The sequence below is a fragment of the Athene noctua genome, chromosome 2 (genome assembly GCF_965140245.1).
Source record: "Athene noctua chromosome 2, bAthNoc1.hap1.1, whole genome shotgun sequence".
Lineage (NCBI taxonomy): Eukaryota > Metazoa > Chordata > Aves > Strigiformes > Strigidae > Athene > Athene noctua.
The window spans coordinates 37317882-37339400 of NC_134038.1; the positions used below are offsets into that span (position 1 = coordinate 37317882).

The 21519-nt window shown below is 39.5% G+C and overlaps 1 protein-coding gene across 8 annotated transcripts in view; it reads right to left on the minus strand.

Annotated features, from left to right (window-relative positions):
* The window catches only part of SULF1 (sulfatase 1), a 123089-nt gene that overhangs the window by 31698 nt on the left and 69872 nt on the right, over nucleotides 1-21519 (minus strand). For 6 of the 8 annotated variants that reach the window (XR_012633024.1, XM_074897681.1, XM_074897682.1 and 3 more), the window contains 4 exons: nucleotides 14625-14776; nucleotides 12417-12586; nucleotides 1589-1739; nucleotides 418-593 (listed from right to left, as the gene is read on the minus strand). Coding sequence is in view for 7 of the 8 variants with exons in the window: in XM_074897681.1 (XP_074753782.1) it covers nucleotides 418-593; nucleotides 1589-1739; nucleotides 12417-12586; nucleotides 14625-14776 (649 nt within the window). In the remaining variant the exon portion in view is untranslated. Of the gene's footprint in view, nucleotides 1-417; nucleotides 594-1588; nucleotides 1740-12178; nucleotides 12268-12416; nucleotides 12587-14624; nucleotides 14777-21519 lie in introns of those variants that run through there. The other 2 variants (XM_074897685.1, XM_074897687.1) reach the window with 2 other exon arrangements.

The window sequence follows — 21519 nt, forward strand, 5'->3', positions numbered from 1 at the left end:
CTTTGAAGTCTACAACTCAGAACAGCAGGCCAGTACTGCAGACTGTCATCACAAAGAAAAAGCTAAGCCCAATAAAACAAGGAGGTGCAGTAGCCACATTACTCTTATCTCATTGACAATGAGGGCGTGATGCCATCCATTCTGCTAAGCCAGAAGGTGAACAGTAAAGATGAGCACCTACTTTTTAAAAGCAAAGTCCAAAGCTTAACCCTACAGGACTAGCATTATACAATTTTCTCATCTGCATTATAACTTAATAACACGGAAAATGAAAGAAGTGCCTCTTCATAAGACTCATTGCTCTGCAATAGGAGTGCATCCTTTATGAAATGAAACTAGATAGAGTGAAAATTACATGCTCTTAGAAATATTTTATAGTAGGTTCAACAGCTGTGCTAGAGACGTAAGAGAACGTACACTGATCCTGGCTCTACACTTGGACCACGAATAAAGAAAGGAACTCGAATATCAAAGTCATATGGCATTGACTTCCCCTTGACCAGTCCGAACTGCCCAATATGGTAACCATGGTCAGCAGTGTAAATAACGTAGGTATTCTCCAGTTCTCCCATCTCTGCAAGCATTTGGTATAACTGCAACACAGCATAGGAAAAACTCTGAATTAAACGTGGCAAAACATGTTTTGTGCATAATCATGTACAACCATCATTTTACTCCTTTAAGTTCACAGAATCATACATGACATCAATGAGGTTGTTGAAACAGACATTCTAGGGATGGACATTTTTACATCTCATCTTTGCTGCCAAAAAATTCAACTTACAGGTTAAATTTCACATTTGACAGAGGGGAAAATTAAACAGGTCCAGAAAATTAAAAAGCAAAATATGATACTACTAATGTAGTTACATTAGTATGTCCAAAAGTCATTGTGTATTCAAACACAGCTTGGGAAAAAAGTCTGCTACAGCTTTATGGCAAATGGTACTCAGATTTGATTTACTGTGTTAGTCTACAACTTTCTCATTCCTCACAGTTGTGGGCTTGGGAAAAGGCTGTAAATTTTTATTAAAGTTTAAAGAAATCTCTCTTGGGGAAGATCTTTGGTCATGGTGCTTGATTTTTGAACAAAAAGTCATGCAAAGTACACCTAATAGTTCATGTATCATGTTACCTATAATTAGCTGTACACTGCATTGCCTAACTTCTGCAAACACTAGCAGACTGACACCTGAGTTGCTGTGATTTGCAGATTCCCAGATTTCAGCTGAAGGATGAACTGTGAAGGGAGTGTGTGAAATGAATAGAAGTTGTCATGTGCACACCTGTGTCCATCCATGTGGACATGCAGGTGATGCATCTTCTGTTAATACCAGGCTTTATATTAGGTGCAGTGACTTTTCCTTTTAAAAAAAATCATCAGTTTATTCAAGCAACGATTAAAAGAAGTGGACAAGGAGCTTGGTACTATGTTGCAGAAAAACAGAGTTCATTTCTACTGGGTATATGTGGAGTAATTCTTTGTAGCCCAAGGGCTTTCCCCAGGCTGTGGTCGGTGAAGGTAAAGAAGGAATTAATTTAGTTACCAACTAATAAGATTGTATTCACAGTAATTTCTTGAACTCACTCTTTCCATAGAGTCATCAACTGACATCAGGGTCTGAAGTCTTTTGCGCTGCAAGACATTTGTAAACTCCATGTGGATAGGCAGCATGGGCCCCGTGTACTGCATGATCCAGTGCTTATCCATGTTTGGTGCATAGTTATAGCTGGGAGTGCTGGGAGGAAAAGAAAGGATCTGAAAAGTTGTGCAGCATTGCAAGAATTGGAGGAAAGCGGGAACTTCTCTAACACAGGAATAACCAATAAAAAGTTAAATCACATATTTCTAATGTCAAATATCAGTAAACATCACTTCAGTGGCTTCCAAACTTCATTGGTTCATATATCACTTCTTCAACGTTTTTTAACCACTTGCTTTCTGAGCTTTCTTTCAGGCTCAAAGACCACTGCCAGATCCAGGTTAATATTTAGGATATGGCAAAACTATTTCTCAAAGAAATCTAACATTAAAAATGCTTATCTGAATAATGCATCCCATAAAGATAAGCAGAAAAATGAAGAAACTCAGAGATCAGCAATGAGTACTTCCCCATAGTATTAATGTAAATTGCCCTGATGCTTCCAGTGGGGAAATTACCTTTATATTAGCACAAGTTAAATGAAACTCACAAGAAAGATATTTTCCTCTGGGATAAAGAAATTTAGTAGTCAGTACTATGATAGAAACAGTAACACTAGTGTTACCACTTTTAAGATGCCCCAAGGAGCGAAAGCACTGATGTTTTACCCCTTCCCATCACTAAAGGTGAGTGCAGGCATTGGCAGGACCCTGAGTGCAATCCCGCTGGGGCTGGTTGCCTGGTGCAGGGTCAGCTCTGATAGGAGGCCATGTTGTTGCCTTGAAGGAGAGAGCTGACAAAGTGCTGCAGCCAGTGCTGTTGACTCCAGACCCATGTTCAATCTCCATCACTTGTCCTTGGTCATCATCTGAGCTACACATCAGTGACTGCCAGTGATGTGTCAGACGTGCAAATTCCACCCATATGAAAATAACATTTATTTATACACTAAATACTACTGAGGTGTTATTTTTTTTCAGTGTGAATGCAAAGTACAGTAAATTACCAGCGTAACATGAACTATGACAACAATATTGAACTAATACTGCTATCGATACGACTACTAAGAAAAAGCATGGCACAGAGTCCTACCGAAGCAAAGAATGATGCATTAGGAGTTTGCACAAACATCAGAGGAAAGATTTAAGAGAGATGTTCTATCCATAGACAGTGAATTTTTGAAAGATATTGTGTAAGAAACAAGAATATATTAACAAATAATCACCTCTGAAGAAAAGGCACTGAAAAAATATGACAAATATGCATGGTACAAAAACTATCCATCAAACCTGTTTTTATGCCTAGCATGTATGATAACTAAAAGGTGAAGAGAAACCAAACAATATCCATGTCCCATAATGGTTTCACCTATGTATGAGCAGTTTTCTTCTCTATCACTTGCAAATGTAGACTTTGTCATCTTGATGAAGTTCTTTGGGTTTTATTTTTCCTGGTTTCTAATACACTGCAGAACATGATACATGTATTGCAGCATTACCTTTCAAAAATACACATAAATAGAAAATGAAAAATGCTGTTATATGATTGGATTAGTTTGATTCCTATGGTTTTCAGTTATAACAAAAATGCAATTCAATATTAATTTACTGTTTAGATACTGATGATTTTAATATATGCATTACCCAAAGGTACATTTTTCCCACAGAAATGTTTATGTGTATTTATCCTTTTGTCCTTTTGTAAGAGGTAGTACTGAACAATATCAGAACATTGTATACCGATAAATTAAAGTTACACCTTTGAGCAGTCCTTCATTTAGCTTTCATTTTTCTTGACATGGCTGTATGGGACCAAAGAATGGTGGAAGCTGTTGATTTTACTGTATCATCTATCATACATTTAACTTATAACTGTATATTCTGAGGCTGAATGGAAAATGTAATAGACTGATAGTCAACTGCAGTAAATTAATGGAGTCTACATTTTAATCTGAGACCATTTTTGAGAATTTAGGTAGAATTTGAGAAGTACGTATGTCTCTAGTACCTACAGCTAGTTTTGACTAACAGTTAACCATTAGCATCAAGTGAAAACAGAAATGAGACAATGATATCACAGGATTTGTGAACCTTTGATTAAGAAGTATGGAAAGGTTAGCTCCCTACTAAGCAAAGACAAACAAACTAGAATTCCTTTTCTGATGGAAATTGTTTTATTTCAGGTTGAAAAGTCAAAATATTTGCCATTTCCCATGGTTGACATCTGATTTTTACAAGAGATGTTTATACTACCACAAAATTAATGAAATTGAGCCCAGGAGTACAGCCCTCTAGGTTGTTGTATAGCCAGCAGCCCTAGCAGATGGAGCCCTAGACCCTGAAGAAGCAATTCTTAGGAGGTTTGGTCACCTATCAGGTATTAGGTATATTGACAGAAAAGAAGGATACTTCCAGTGCACACTTTCCTCTGTTTCTTTGGAATTTTGTCAAACAAGATGTTTTCCCATGAAAGAGCTCAGTTTTGATTAATCAGCATTTTCCAGCAAAAGCCTACTTTTTTTTCAGGGGACTCCTGAGTGTCCCTGCCATGGAGGGATGAGGTGGCTGTGAGCCGTACTCAGCCGGCAGTGCCGTGACAGCCTGCCGCTGTGCCAGGAAGGAGAGCCAGCTGCTGAAACAGGCTCAGGTCTCATGTTCCCAGGCCATTGTCAGAAGCCTTCTCCACATAATGGATAGTCTTTAAAAGCAGCACTCAAGGGTTTAGCAGGATGGTTAAAACCTTTCACAGACACTTTCCGAATGCCTTTTGAATTTTCTGGGTGAGAAATGCAGAGTAGGCAGAGAGTGAGCAGAATTTTCCTCCCAGACAATTCAGGGAACAGGACCTTGTGTGAAATATCCACTGCCAGTGGCTGATGGGGAAATGTGAAATGGGGGTCTAAAGCAAGGGGAAAGAGTACTAGGGAAGAGACAGAAAGGAATCAAAAACCCCCACAACTTGTTTGTGTTCCCTGCACACCCCTCTTTATTGTGCCTTGCAGAAATCCACTGGAATGGCACTGCTTGCCAGACCAGACCTGACATTGCCCTCAGATCTGCCTACCTTTTTTTTTTTGGGTAAAAAAATCCCCAAACAAATGCAACAGAAGTGAATTCTGGGGAGAATATTGATGATTTCTGAACACCTTTCCAAGTAGACAGACCTCTTCCCTGTCAGTGATAACTATTTATCACAATAATTTTTCTTGAAGCAATAGGAGTTATTAAATATTCAGCTGTTATAAGCCCCTGAAAGTCATCATGGCACAATCTGTCATTGTTTCTGTTCCCTCATTTTTGGTAATGGCTTTGCTCTGTATTCACAAGTTCTGCTGTAAAGTAACACCAACATCTACATTTCCTTGATTCCTCTTAGCACTGGGAATATAAGACTGAAGAAACATACTGTGTCTTCTATTACCTCTTCTCAGTCATGGAAGCTATCTTGTCTTGAGCATGTTTGTTGATCCATGATCAGCAGACAGTGCCAGGAACCTCATTATTTTCAGGTTGTCCATGACCTCTAACTCTGGCAAGGAGCTATGCTCAGCTGCCTGTCAGTCTTTCCTGGACTGTCCCTGAACAGCTCAGATGCTGCCCCAGGGTGCAGTAAGGAGCAGTTTCTTATTTCAAGGTCATTGTTGCTAGTTGATCAGCAAATAGCAAAGCACTTAAACTTCTGAACGTGTGCCTGGAGACTGACTGAGAGTTCATTTCACATGTTACAAGAATACATAACATGAAAAAGTGCTCCTCTTCATGTAGGTCTGTTCTAAAATGACCAGCAACATACTACATGAATATTAAACCTGTAGAGAGCGTAAGGATTGAGAGAGCAAATCATTACTGTACTAAAAAGGTATAGTATTTGTCATTCTTGTATGCTATACTAGCTTGGACAAATCTAAATCATTCAGTGGCTCACTTACAGTTGTCCAACACATACTATGCAGAACTTACTACACAGAGACTTATTGGTACTCCGTAAGTCTGTTCTGTCACTGGGCAGGACACTGGAAGATGTCAGGTTCATAAAATTTCAAATTCATACCCCCAATTTAAAGTAACAAAAAAATCTCAAATAAACAATAGCAAATACTGAACCCAGTCAGGCACATTTCCATAAACACATTGTCAGAATGAGAACTATAATTTATCCTGAGATTTCGTAATCATTCACCTATGTGAATAAATTTACAGATAAATCATCTAATCTAATTTTATGTGCACAATTGCAAAACCCCAAAAGTAAATCAGTATTAGCCATCTCTGGTTTTAGATTACAGTCTCCTCAAGAAAGGAATGACTTGTGAATTGGGTTCTGTTAGCAGTTAATGTCTACATCAATGTGCATTGTTTTGTTTATGCTACATCATGGAAATTGCATTCACTGTCTGACTACCACCTGTTAAACTGCAACAGAAAAGAAAGCCCACAGTGGTGATAATAATTGTGTTCTATAGGTTATGGAAGGAGTAAATATGTATAAGCACTAGTGCAATTTTATCTTTAAAAAAAGATTCACCATGAAATCTATCATTTATTTATCTGCAAGCAATAGTGCAAATAGATACTTAAGGTTATGTTGAGAAGAAAGGAATTATATTAGCATTCAACTTTGTGGCCTGAATCCGAAAGGCTTCAATAACCTTCAGTTACATGAACAATCAGCATTCCATATCACACACTTTAATTACTCTTACTGACAAAGTATTTACTATATTTGTACCTTTAAAATTGAACTTCCAAACAAATAATGCATCTTATTCGGCTTCTAAGGTACCACAATAACTTTAAGTTAGACAAGAAATAAAAAGATCAACAACCCAAAACAAGAGATGCTCGTACTTGAGGACCTATTGAAATGGGGTCCTCAACTAACAGATTGTTTCGAAATGAATTACACTATCTTCTACCAGCAATGGAAGTGCTTTTTGTCTGATATTCAATGAAATAAATGGAATACAGCCCTTCTGCAAATCGTTATTACAAAAAGATATTTTACAGGTTACGAAAAGAATGGGAGATTCAGCGTGGCTAATGCTGTTTACACAGTTGTGGTGTCTGTGTGGAAAAAAAGCAGAGTACAGCATGTTTTAAGAGTTCCCAGAATTCAGTGCAGCTTTAAATTAACATTTGATGTTCTACAAATTTGATCTAAATATATATATGTCTGTTACAGATGGGTTAAAGTGGAAAGAAACAAACATATTTACAAACATTTGTTCAATTGTTCATACCAAAAATCTGCATTTGCCTCTATTTACAATGTCCTAGTTCCCTCCTGTTTCTATTCAACAAAAGAAAATTATGTTCACAAAAATGCTGCCTAAAAATGTTGGTTTTGAATAATTCCATAAAGTTCTTAGGGGTTTTTATCCCAAAAGTGTTTGGCTAATCTTCTGTTTGGATTGGGAGTCTTCCAGTTAGTGAAAATAATACAGTACTTATATGCCCCAGGAACATTTTTGTTTCATAAAAATAAAAGTCAACAACATTTTAAAATAATATCTATGGAAAAATCATTGTGAAAAATGAAAAGTTTCTGTACAGAATTAGCACCTATATTATTCTTTGAAATACAATTAGCAAACATTGCATAAGTGGTCATGTTTCTTCAGAAAAAGTGTAAATAAACAATGGAAGCAAATCCTTTGTTTCCAGGGAAAGTAGACTTCCAGGCTTAGACAGTGTTCTTGGAAAGCAGGAAGCATAAGTTCTGGACAAAATGAAAATTCAGAAAAACATGACCAGTGGCATGGTCAGTATTAAAGTGAAGTTGACTTTCATCATTCTGGGTCTACTTTCACTGCCTTTTAAAAGGGTAATCTTAAACCCAGGGATATCTATATATCTGGGGATGTGAAGCATGAAAGTTTCACTCCTGAAGTGTAACACAACTATATTTGTGAATAAAGAAAAAAAAGTTGTTACCCATTAAATGTAACACCTTTTTATTTTAGGAAAAATAATTTGTTGCTGTTGCAGAAGATAATTGGGTAACTAAAATCTTGCCACATTTCTGTATTACACTATTTCTTCTAGTTCTGTTTAAAGTCACATTTGCAATGATGTGTGTGATGATTTTAATAATATATCTCTAAACCAGGAGTCTAAGCAGGCCTCAGGCCAGCAGTGATAAGACACAATGACATGTCAAGATTTATTACTGATGCAGATGTATGATCCCACACAAATGGGTAAGTGTCCACATTACAAGAAATACCGTCATAACTGGCAGATGTTTGAGACTGAGCCTCAGTGACTAGAGGCACCCTGAATGCAGTCATCTGACACCCCAAATTCACAGTTAAGACTGTTCTGGGGATCCAGAGGTGTAATATTATTGCTCTTCATGCTTCACTACTGCAGACACCACTACTGCCAGACCTGGTCATTCAGCACTTTTATACTACCTTTAAATGGAAATTTAAAGGTCTGCCTTTCATATCATTTACCTTTTCTCACATTACTTTGGGAAGCTTTCCAATGTCTTCCCAGATACCATTTCTAGTTGCTCCTCCTAAGGTATTTATCCTGGCAAAAGAATTGCTTCCAGGTAATCATAAAATCTAGTTGTCAGTCCTACCGCCAGCCCAAGGATCTTTAACTCAGCACAGCCAGCAGTGTTTCAGATTTCCATTTTTTACATTCTTCAGTAAACCTGCGTCCCGCAGATTTTTGCTTCTAATGTTTGTTTACTTCACAGCTTATAAACAGCTTAGGTCTGATTCACAGTTCCCCTAAGGCTGGTTCCTACTGGAAGGTAAAGTCAAGTTAAAGTGTCAGAGGCCCTGAGCATATCTGAGAATTCAGGCTTTCATTAGAGCATCCTTTGAGTCAGAGCTTTCCTCCTCAGCTGTCTGATGGAACAAGATTGCCCTGTAACGGCTGCCAGGGACACCTAGAGAGCCATCTCTTGTGTCATAACTTCATATTTAACATTTCCAAAGGTCTAGCAGCCTTGCTCTCTGACAGATGATGTTCATTACCACAGCAAAGACCTATGTATCGCTTTCATCTAGTACATCTTCTCCAGTCCCATTTTCTTCCACAGAAATAACTTTTGGGCATAGCTAGAGTACATATATTAGTATGATTTATTTTCAGAAAACATATCACTCATTATGGTGATAGCAGCCAGCATAAACTTTCAGAAATATTTTTAGGTGTCAGAAATAAGACATATTTTAAGGAGAGGAGAGGTGGGAGAGTGGGAGGGAGAATGGATGCTTAAAAACAATAGAGAGTGTCTGCTGATTGCAGTACAATATAGTCTGTTTCATGTTAAACTGGAGCTAATGACAATTAACCAGGATCACTTAAGATTAATGATTAAAGAGTGAATGCATTATTACCTTTCTTGTCCTTGTAAGAGTTTTCATGCCACTCCAGCAGGCTGTTTGTGCAAAGGAGGACAGGACTGTAAGGTGATGATGGTATGTAATTTTTCTTTTTCTTTTTGGCTTTGATGGGTTTTTCATAAATCTTATGGACTTTGTTGCTGCATTCAATTTTCTTCTTTCCATGTTGTTAAGTGGGGAAATGAGACCAACATACATCCACATTTGAGGGCAGGACTCTCCCTGAAGTGGAGTATTTGCTGTCATAGTCACTCCCCTCTTTGTATGTGGAAGTGGAAAACTTCTAAACAAAGTTTTGTGGTGGGTTGTTTTTTGTTTGTTTGTTTGTTTGTTTTTTTGTTTTTTTGTTTTTTTTTTTAATTTATGAAGAGTGTATTTCAATCAAATGACAGACACTTTACCAGCAAAGAAATGTCAGGTAATTTAAGGGTCTGCTTCAGCTGCTGTCCTTCTAAGCAAAACTTCCCCTCACATGTGGTTGACAGGCTATCTTAATCCTTGGTTTGTAGGTATAACCTTCCATCTCAGTTTGTAAAGCCAGCAAGCAGCTTTTGACCTGATTTCCCTTCTTTGTTGGAGGTAGGCGTTACAGTAACATGATATAGCAACTACATTTTTAAAAACAAAATCCAAGGTCAGATGGCTGTCACCCAAGGTCAGAAAGAAAGAGATTCAAATGGTGCTTGACCACCAAGGAAGAATACCTAAGGGTTAAACGTTCAAATTACACAAACCTTGGCAGAAGGGATTTTATTGTTCTTGTTCTGTGAAAACAGGGAGCACCAAATATTTCTGTGAGAACTGAACTTCTTATACCTTTTAGAGCATATTGCTAATATTTTTGCTAGAGAAATCAGTTATTTGGAGGCCTCAGACACCCAAATTGGCAGTTTATCTTCAATTTGTCTCATTTCTTAGTCTGCAGACTGAACTCTAACACATGCAGTCAGTGCATTAAGAAACACATAACAACCCAGCAAGGATCTCTTGAGGTCACTAGAGAAAAAACACTTTTCAAGAACGTTGCCAAGAAATTAACAACACCAGAAGACAAGAAGAAGCACAGCTGAGTCTCATATTCTGGGCTATTTCACAAGTAGCCTAGCAGAGCAAGACCCCAGCAGTCCACGCAAATGAAAATTAATTTACACAAGTACTCAAATGAAACTAAGCCTGCAAACAGATAACTAGGATCTTCGCTTCACCTTTGCAGGTGACATACAACCTGTATAAGGTGGAAAGATGGTTAAAGTTTTGGGGAGTGACTCATTGGTTTTAGCAACACAAGCTAGAAAGCAAGTAGGATGAAAACACCAAGCAGTAGTAAGTGTCAGGAGCATGATAAACCAGTACAAGTTCCTACAAGCACTCTTTTATCAGAAGACAGTGAGCATGGAGCCTAAAATAAGTTGATTTGGCCCGGGGAGAGGTAGGGTGAGATACAATGATTCAGTGCTTTTCTTCCAGACATGGTCCCCACAGCTAAGCGGAAACTGTTTGAATACTCCCCTCCCGTATGATGGATAGTCCCCCAGCAAACAGGATGGCTTGCCTGAGGCCAGGCAATCTGTGCCACTAAATGGGAAGCAATCTGTTGAACAGAGTGAGAACAAATAGATAGCACTCTCTTGCTATGAAAAAGGGTGATTGAAAGAAGACATGGGAGAGGTCCATTTAGTATGATGTAGTGACTATTCATTATTCCTCACAGGAAGGGAAGTAGGGGACACCACTGGCATGAGCAAGCTCCAGGTTTAGAAGGAAAGAAAAGGTAGTCCTTTGTCCCCAATGCATGGGGTGACACTGTGGAACTTGTCGCCACAAGATGATGGGGCTGCCAGCATGGTTCAGAAAGTGATCAGACTGATGCAGAGAGAATGGGGCACAGTGGCCTCAGTGCTTCACCTAAACTTGTGATTTTCAGAAGCCAAAAAAACAGGGAAAAGGAATTTATCTTGGGTGTTGTGGGTTTTTTTCCCCCCTCTAGTCATTGCCTGTTGCTTTCTGCTGGAGTGCATAATTCAGGACACTGAGTTAGAAAATTGTTTCATACAACCCAATATGACAGGTTTTATGTGTTCATGTCTATCTTATTATACCTTTAGGACATAAAAAGGTGATAATAATTCTTCAGGATGATTACTTGAGAACCAGTTTCAAGTGAATATTTACAAACTAAAATATCAATTCCTTTTACCAGTAGAGATTATCCTGAATATCTAAATAACTATGAAACATTGTTGACTGGTTTGCATCACTTGCAAGTCTAGTCTCGGAAATGTGGGATTGTTGAGAATATAGCATAAGAAAAATATAGTTAAGAATGTAAGGTCAGGGAAGGTATCTAAAAAGTAGCAGCCAATAAGAGGATAAAAAAAATACAAGCTAAACAAATATTTAACTATGTGCCATGAACAGCAAATCTCTTTCTGGCCCCAACTAGTCATAAGTTTATGCATGCAGTTTATGCAGTACCTGCTACTCCTTCCAATTTTAAGGTAGTTAATGTAGCTACAAAAAAATATCTCTGCATGTGAGCTACTGCAGAGTTTCCAAAATGCAGTTTGTAGACCAGTGAGCTTTCCACTGTGGGAGGAAGCTGATTCCTCCTTGTTTTCAGAAGCCAAATCAATGTACAATCTAGATAAAATAATTAATTAAGTTTTCTTCTGTATGGAAAGAGTTGCAAAGGTATTGTTTGAGCACAAATCGAAAGAGTGGTCTATATGCCCATCGTAAACAGACGGGTAATGGAAAGATTCAATAACACCTCACTATGAGGAAAAATACCCAGAGTATTCAAGGTAAAAGCAAGATGTGGAATCCAGCATTATCATCAGATTTTTAATTGGCTTCAGTCCTAGAAACAAAGCGAAGAGTTCTATTTTTAGTTATAGTGTAATCAAGAAAAAGGATTAAGCACATTATTTAAAAATGCAGTCTAATAGGATATTTTGGAAATCTGACAATATCTAGTCTATAAACAAATCTGGTGCACTCAAAACCTACCAAAGGCTGTTTTGACTCTCACTGCATTCAGTTAGTTAGAGCCCAGGAAGCACATATCTTAGAGGAAGATGAAGGAAGTAATATCTTTCCAACAGATCCTGACCTGTGTCTACATATTTTCAGGGTATTGTAAGAAGCTGCCCTTGCAAAGCCAAGTACTGACCTTTTAATCTCCCACAACTTCCCAGGAGGAAAAGAGCTTCTCTCTGTTTTAATAATGGTCAGAGCTGTCACTCTCCTCCCAGAAAGGAGCTAGCATGGCAAAAGAAACAAGCAAACATTCACCACTTACTGTGGGTTTCTTATATTTGAATTCTCTATCCCTACAACGTCTCATAAACAAATATCTCACAAGAGGCAGATACAAGGAGTGGGTCTGACAGGGTGTGATTTTGACTTACATATGCTGTGAAGCGTTGGGGTAGAGCTCTGAGAACTGTGGTGCCGAATCCTCGGGGCCATGGGGCGCAGCGTGGCTGATGACCATCATTATGGGCCTATGGGGATATATCCTCTTAGACATTCTGAAGTAATTAATGCTCTCATTAGTGATTAGGTCTGTGAAGTAGTCCTAGAACATACGATTAACACAAAGCAAAAGTTACAAAGTGCATGATTAATTAGATCACATACTATCATGCTATTATGTTATTTTCAAGTCCTCATTAAAGTTCAGATCAGGAAGTAAAAACATACCATCAAAGAGCTGTATGATTTGAGGGAGCATAGGGGAGACTGAGCAGTAATTACTTTCTTAAGCAGGCGATGCCACATAAAATGAGACAGTATTTTGCAAATCAGATACAACAGAAGGCATTAAGTAAATATGATTAGCAGACTTTGTAATATAATGCTAAGTAACATTTAAAATGACAGACTACACTGACAAATATATGTTTCTTGAATTTCACTGATAAGACTTTCACAAAGTAATGGCTCCTAACTGCAAGAGATCATTGACTCTTATGTTGGTTTTCTGTTACATAAATATTTCTTGCATCCTCTTTGTTCAGAGTACACTTTTACATATGTACAAGCAGAAGAAAGCTACAACAGGCAATAGATCACAAAAACCTTTATCAAAGAAATTGCAAATGTGAATGCAGGGAGCAGTTGAATTCCTGCAGGCTCTGTTCATTTAATTGTGCAACTTTAAGCAGTGCAGCTGCTGAGATTAAGGTTGTGACTCACTAATAAACTGGTTCAACCCACAGCCAAGGTGGCAAATGGAAGCCTACAAGGGGAAGGGAGGAAATGGAACTAAGAAAAAAAGATGAAACTTAAATTAAACCACCTGCCACCTTGGAGTATTCACTGTTGGCCTGGAGGTCTAGTGTGAGCTTCATTGAGAAAGTGCTGAGACAATGTTTGTAATTTCAAGCACTTCCAGGCATGACTAATCATATGTTGTGGATTCAAGGCACTGAACAGCTGCAAAAGCAGAGCCTGAGGGACAAGGTCTGTGTCGCATGTCCATGCTAGGACAAGTCAACCAGCTGTGACCTCCTCTCTCACCCGCTCCCTGTCCCCCCTGCCCCTTCCCCTCTCCTGTAGCACACTAGGAGCACATTCAGTATCCTCGGCTGTTACAGTCGCTACAAGGATGTGGAAGACACAGCAAGTGACCTTTTGTTTTCCAAAACAGGTAATGAACATGAGGCACCAGGGTTGTGATAATTTCTGGGTTTGTGGTCTGTTCAAGTTAAAGGCCTACATGTCTGCTCTCCCAAAGCATCCACTCCCCTCGTATTTCCCTATTTATTCTAGCTACGTATGCAGGGTGTGTAAGGAATGTATAACTAACCAATATTCTTTATTTTCTTTATTTTTACTCTATATAAATATATAATCAGTATCATGTAATTTCTGCGGGTGGGAAATCAGAAACAGGCATAGTGAGCTTTCAATAAAATCTCATTACATGGGTCAGAAACCACAGCTGCAACATCTGTATCATCTTCCGTGAGCTACATTCTGAGGAAATTCCAGATTGCTTTCTGTAGGCTGGAAAGTCTGCGATCTATGCTCCTTAGCCTTTCCAAGAAACTTCACGGCAGTGGGCAGGTCACCTTGGCATACGTTCCAAACTTTGTCAAGAGCACAAACAAGCTCTGAAGTTTTCCAATGGCTGTGTTCTTGCGCTTATCTCTTCTCATAGTCATATCCGGAGTCTGACACCACAGGCACACAGAATTTTTTGCTGTGCACTGCATAATGGGAAAAAGCCTTAACTAAGGTTTATTATGTGGGTAATAACTGACAACATCAGTTAACTTGAAAGTTCAGTAGTGCAAGGGCCACAATTATTTTGGAGAAAGGCCTTTAGTTACTGTTTGCTTCTGCCACAGAATCATCCCTTTCCAGCAGAGAGAAGAAGGGAGGGATAGAGCGAGAAAACAACAGGAGGCACTGAAGAGCCCTTGGAAACTTTCTTCTGTTGGGTAATTAATATTCTAACATGGAAATTGATCTGCAATGCCCTGGAGAGAAAATGACAACTCAATTTCTTGGTTGTAGTTGGTTAATTAATTAATTATCCGGTTAATTAATTATCTGAAAGTTATTTTTATATGGATTAATGATGCGGCATTTATATATCTGGAAAATACCTTTGCATAATCAAATCCATGCTTCTCTTTGTTACCATTGCGAGAAATGGTGTAATTATAGAAGCGAGAGTTCTTCACTAATCCAACCCACTCTCTCCACCCGGGAGGGATGTAGCTGCCATTGTATTCATTGAGGTATTTCCCAAAAAAAGCTGTGAAGGTAAAAAAAAAAAAAAAAAGAACACACACACACACACATGAGGCTTTGCAATCGAAGTCTTTTAGTCAGAGTCAAAAGCATGCATGAATGAAGATAAAATGTGTTAGAATGAGTCAGAATTGCTTATCAAAAATCCTTTTATACTTTACAGGGTTTTGAAATTAAAATAAGTTATTTCTAGAGTTTTTATGAGAGCTGAAGACTCTTGTGACTTTAGGTTTTCTTCTTAATCTTTTGGAATCTAGTGCTCATGTGAAATATTTTCAGGGGTTTTTTAGAACGAGTATGTTTCTCTTGGTTTCCACTTGAAAATAGAATAAGAACTCAGTGCCCAGAGGAAACATCTGAGAAGCACCCTGTGGTTTTAAGCAAGTCCTGTGATGTTTTTGAGCCTGGCTGCTGGTTTTTGAAAGTTTCAGCCTGGCAACCTGGTTATGTTTGCTGGTTTGATAAAAGGTCTGGGAAGTCCAGATTTCCACACCACCAGGCCATGTCTGGTAGAGTAAGAAGGAATCCTCGCCCTGCTTTGCTGTCACAGCTTCTCTAAGGCAAAACTAACCAAAAGACAAAGACTTGGAGGTCAAGCATCTCTACCTGGCCTGCCAAACTAAGTGTATTTTTTTTCCATTGGCTCCAGGTGACAAGTCAGAACCCACTCAGACTGAAACTTTTAGCCTTTGTTGTCAGGCCCAGGGGGGTTTGCAGGTGCTCCTGCCAATTCCTCTGGAAAGAAGTAAAAAGAAAAACAATCTTACCATGCAGTGTGCTACCAGCTATCTGGGAGTTGTGAAACACTAACTGCAAAGATACATAGACACCAAAAGCCAGCCAATGAGCCTTGGGAAGAAGGATTAAAGCTGGCATGGCACCTGGTAAATGCAGCCACGTTGCTTCTAGGGACAGATGGGTATCGAAGCCTTTTAGCTGCTTGTATGGGGTCATTGGCCAGGATAAAAAAAGTCAGTTTGGAAGGCTCTGCCCTGCTTTTCTACTGCCTGGGAAGTGTGGGGACAAAACACCTGACTAGGTCTGAAACTTGCTGTTTTAGGGATTTATTAGCTTCAGCTTAGTCCCAGCAAGTCACTAGGGTGTCTGAGTAACTTCACTGTTTACATTTTTAATTTTCATGAGGTTTACAAGCCCCTGGAGGGTCACCTGTGCCAGTGGTTCTGTCATCCGTATCCTCAGCAGTCAACACAGTGGTACTCCCAGTGCTCACAAAATAAGACACCCCTGAAGAGGAGGGAACGACAAAGACTTCTCCCTTTCCAGGGACAATGCTCCTCTGGGCGGTAGCTGCCCACCTCACTGCATCCCTCATGGTGCATGGCCCTGGCTTGGCCAGCCAGGGCTGCCTGCAGAGAGCTGCTGCCCAGCAACACTTCCTGGGCTTTTTAGCTGGGCTTTGGGACACAAGTCAAACTCCTGTACTTGTCTTCTACTAGGAAATTAAATCACATTAGAAAACCTTACATTCAACCTGGACACATTCAATCTAACTAAAAAAGCACATTTGTGAAAATAATTCAGATCTGACTGATGTGTGCATGGTGAACTTCCTGGGAAAACCGGTGGAAAAATCAAGATGTTTATAATTAAAACTTGCCCGAGGCAACAGAAAAATAGTGCAACCAGATCATATAACTGCCAAATGTCACTAACGAGAGATTACAGTCATATATGCTACTTTTCTATACCATGTGAAATGTAAGATATAAACAAGTCCTACAGACACTAGACCAGGCTTCCAGCTCTTTCTCCCACAGCCATTGAGAAAGCAACCCAGCCTCTCTCCTTTTTTCTCTTGAGGCCAACCATAAGTCAAGAAGCTTTATGTCAAGAGGGTGACCGTGGGGAGCAAAGATGTGCCCAGCACTATTGCCTCCTGTAATGGAAACCATACCTTTCCTTTAAGGCAGCCAAACTGGGTTAAACTCTCAGAAAGTCAGGTGTTCAGGGAAAGTGTAAGGGTAAAGACTGAAATACTGTGGGAAGGAAAGCCAAGGAAAAAGTAGAAGAGGAAGAGAATTCAGAGACAACAGTGAAGATAAGTATGGGAGAGTGATGTGACCGAGAGAGAAGAAGTAGTATCAATCCAAGAAAAATCAAGGACAGTCTGTGGTTATAGGGGAGATCTGATGTCAGTCCTCCTGAATGCCACCCCAGATCCATCAGCAGCTACTGCGTGACCTTGGGGAATGTCCTTGTGTTGTGCTCATCTGTAAAGGACTCTGCTGCCAGACTGCCTCTCACAAAGATCAGAGGGTTTTAAGCTATGAAGTGGAAGTTATGGCAATTTATCATGTAGGATGGTTTGATAGCCCCACCTATAATTAAGATTAACTAATACTGAGAGCTGAACTCTGCTATTTACGGTGTTGCCAAACTTCAATCATTAGTGATGATAGTTTCCATGCTATCTGACTCAGGCTGCATTTTGCTCTATGGAACATTTTAGCCAAACAGCTCATCAATTTCCAAGAAAAAGGCTAGGGAAAAATAAATGGGTTTGCCCATTTGAAAATCATTGGCAAGCTTTTCTCTAAGAAGTTCTACTGTTTGTAGTTTTTGATGTAGTGCCTTGGTAAATAACAGAGGTGACTATGAAAATGTGTCTCAAAATGGCCAAGCTCTGAAAAACTGTAGCAGAGAGAGGATCAGGAAAGAGTTACTGCAGCTTCTAAGTTTAATGTCACCATAGAGTGTTCCTTTATGGACCTGAGAAAAGTCCCCACAGTTTCAGTTTTGGCACTAAAACACCCAGTTGCTTTCTCTCCTTTTTGATATTCAGGCATTACCCGAGAGAAAGCCACCAGCACAAAATGCAGATATGAAACCATCTGGGTCATAAGGATGAGAAAAGAGAAACTGAACTTAGAAGAGGAAAGGAAGGCTTAGAGCTGATGGCAGCCAATTCATCTCGGAATTTCCTTGCTTTAGATTACTTAATTTTCTAAATTTGATAATGGTGTTTTTAGCACCCCCGTTGGCACCCTGAACCCCGTATTTTGGTGCCTGTTATGAGACTGGATTGACAGTCTGAACCATTCACCTTTGTGTTGGCCATGATTTAGTATTTATCATAAAAATAATCTCAGAGCTGTCAAGTTTTAAGCAGCTCCTTGAGTGACTTTGCAGAAATAAATGTTTCCCTCTGTTGTAGAATAAAGCATTTCCCATATCAAATGTATAGCAAAGCCCTGAATACTGGTAGAATCAGCGGTAGCTGTGATAATGGATAACATTTGCCAAATTGCTTTAACCAAGAGTGGTTTGTTGGTCAAAAGCTCAAAAGAATAGGAATAATTAGACAGATGAAGGGAAAAGCCAGGCTTTTACTGAAGCACAAGAGTTCAGTCCCTTCACCATGGGGTTTTCTGAGTACCACTGAGTATAGGATAGGGCAAGTGAGTCAGAGCTAGAGCCTAGCACCAGCAGTTAGTGTCTGGCTCCTCACACTTTGAATGAAGACAACTCCAGAGTAAAAGAAAAGCACAATAGTGTCCATGGGGCCAAAAAATAATCAGCAAGTAATCATGATGGGTGTCCTAGTTGTTTTTTTGTTAACCAAAGGGTTGTAAACAGTTAAAGTATTATGGAATATGTCATGGAACTGGCCAGGAGCTGACACTGTGATGTGCAAATGCTCTTGCTGTATCTTCACATGCTTGGCTTGTAGAGTCAATTCACATCCTCAGTTTGCTGAATCCCCAACACTTGCTGAATTTCCCGTCTGAGTACTGTCTGGAAATGCTCAGCTTTAGGAGCTGCTTGTACACAACAGTTACAGAGTTTTGACTTGTAATTAATAAAATGGAGATTATGACTCAATGGGTAAAAGCCTCATTAAAACATAATGCCATTTCAAGGGACATCTTTTCATTATTGTGTGTAATGGCCCCCACAGGGATAACAGGAAAGATAAATGCCGATTTTAACATTTTAATAAGACAGTTTTTATCTGCATTCTGACAGTTTTGCTAACTGTTCCCAGGACACATTGTTATTTTTTAAACACATGTAGAGTAGCTTAATATATCAGAATAATTGTATTCTATGAATTTGTTCAATTAAGTTTATGCAAACAGCAACACATGGCATGGTGAACAGCTATAAAGACATCTAGTATGTCAGAAGTGGCTGCAGAATATATATGTTTGGTACGTAACTTGAATAGCTGCCTTAATACAAATTGTTGTTTTTCTTTTAGCAATTAGCTAATGATTCCTGAACTGGACTAAGAGATCCAGGGGGATGCAATGGGTGCAAGACAAGGAGAATTTGACTCAGGGGATCTCTGGAGTTTGAAGCCAGCATATTTATAGCTGAATGAAGTTCATAATTTCATAATTCTCAGTACTTTTTTCCACAGTATTTTCTAAAAGCATTTATGACTAACGTTTACAGTATTACACAACAGAATTAGTCTCCTAACTCTTGTTCAACATTAGTGGATTACTGTACAGGTGAACTGGGCTACATCTACTGATGAGACATCTCTGCACTTCCACAGATCAAAGGACTTATATTATGTTCTACACCCTTGTTATTTGTTGAGGCTTATGGGAATGTTTCCAATTTAAAACAAGCCCAAACTTTAAAAAAGGCATGCTACCGTAAGGTTTAGTCACCGTGACCCAGACAAGAGCTTTAAGTACACAGCCCACTTCCTTTAACAAAGACAGGAAACCATTTACAGGAGTTGCGAAGTACTGTTTATATGACATTTCAGGGCTGACACACAGTGATTCTGTGCTTCTGGGGACAGAGCCCAACAAAACTGCAACTTCCGGATTATTCCAGTAAATTCCCCCTTGCTTTCTTCCCATTATGCAAGCGATAGATTTAAACCCAAGAAGTTTGATTTTTCCCTTCTGTTGAAAAATTACAGAGGATTAGTGTATCACGTCATTAAAGTGCAGAAAGCCAGTTCAATATGCCAGCACTGCCTAGGAAATGAAATAAGCAATGTCTCAAAAATGCAGTTAAGGAAACTGAGGCACCAAGAGGTTAACCTTCAGCTAGACCTAAGTCACACAGGAAGCCTGTGGCATTGCCAAGAATATTATTCCGATTCCACAGTTCCCAGCCTTGTAACTTAACCACAGCATAAAACCTCAGGTTTTCTACTTTTTCTCCAGCTTTGTGGGTCTTTCCCAGTTGCTGCCAGGTTTACCATTGTAACCAAAAGGAGCATTAAAGATTTTATAACTCAGCAGTTGCAAAAGGCATTAGCCTATAACTTGATATAGCAATCATTAGCCTGGGTGATGTCTTTAACAAAGCCTGTATTATGGGCCAAGCTGGTAGCACTTTCCAGTATTCATGTTGTCTGACACTTCTCATTATAAGTCCCTGTTTTCAGTTTCTTATAACCTCCTTATACTTGGACTGAAATTTTCCACACTGGATGTCTGCCTCAGGCTGAATTTTTTGAAACTTCTTAGCCCCAACAGTAGCCATCTTTGAGAACCGCAGTAATGGAAAAGGAATTATGTTTAACATCTGAAAAAAATTAGCTTTAATTTGATAGCACTTCCATGCTCTGCACTAAGAGCACGAATGCTGTCAAAGACATGATGGACTCTCTGTCAAGAAGGCATCTTATATCATCCCGGTGAAAATCTGTCCAAAGTTTGCCCAGTTTTGAAAAAAAACCTACAGTTCTCATGTGCTGGAGATCTGGGCACCTAGTGACTTTATACCCTGTCTACCTGTGAGTGGTGTCAGTATAAGGGAGAAAGCTGATTGAAATTCAGAGGGCAGGAAGTGACCACAGAAGGACAAGTAGTTTGCGGAACTTCAGGAGATCCAACACAGGAGCTGAGATGGGGGGGGGGGGGGGGCGGTTAGGAGGAAAGCAGTGGGGTCTTGAGGGCCCAGGGATTGGTAGTGTCAACTAAGAAACTGGACAGTGAGTGCAGAATGGAGAAAGAAACTGACTGACAAGGCAGGGAGGGTGGGAGAAGCAGATTTGCTAATCAGGCTGAGAAAGGAGATCTCTAACAGTAAGTGGTAGGAAGAGGACATGTCTGTCAAGGATTGACCAGACTCAGGAGGGGAATGAAGGTGGGATGGGCTGAGGACAAACAGGTTGGTGGACAAGTCTCAGAGCAGAGGCCAAGGTGAGGTCTTGCAGGGCCAGAAAACTGGGATGAGAAAACTGAAGACTGGAGACTGCTTTGCCTAACAGGGTAGGATGAAGGGAGCCAGAAGTGCTTTTGGACAGTGGGGAGGACACAATGCCTGAAAGGACCCCTGAGTATCACTGGTACCTTCCTCTCAGCAGACATCTGAAAATCTACAGCTCCACCCTCAGCCCCTCTATATGTGATAAAAACCCACTCCGCTTAGTAACTCAGTAAGAAAGCAGTAGAGTTTTGCAGAGGGGATCTGACACTCCAGTCCTTGCTGATGTGGATTCCAGCATCATGCCACTTGATAGAACTGGTCTATCTTTTTAAACCAAGGAAATTTGACCCTCCAAAAAAGAGATATGCTATTATGTAGTTAAAGACTATCATTTGGCCACATGAACAAGAGATACGAAATAGTTGCACAGACAATGTTCTATGCAGATTTTCCTAGATGAAGCACTTGAACATGTAAACTTGCTAAAACTATTTTACTGTACAGTTTTCTGTGCAATATTTAATAGCACAGAATTCTAGTTTAAGCATAAACAAGCAAACATGCTGTGGTTTTTGATGAGGTCCTGGACAGAAACCAAAAAAA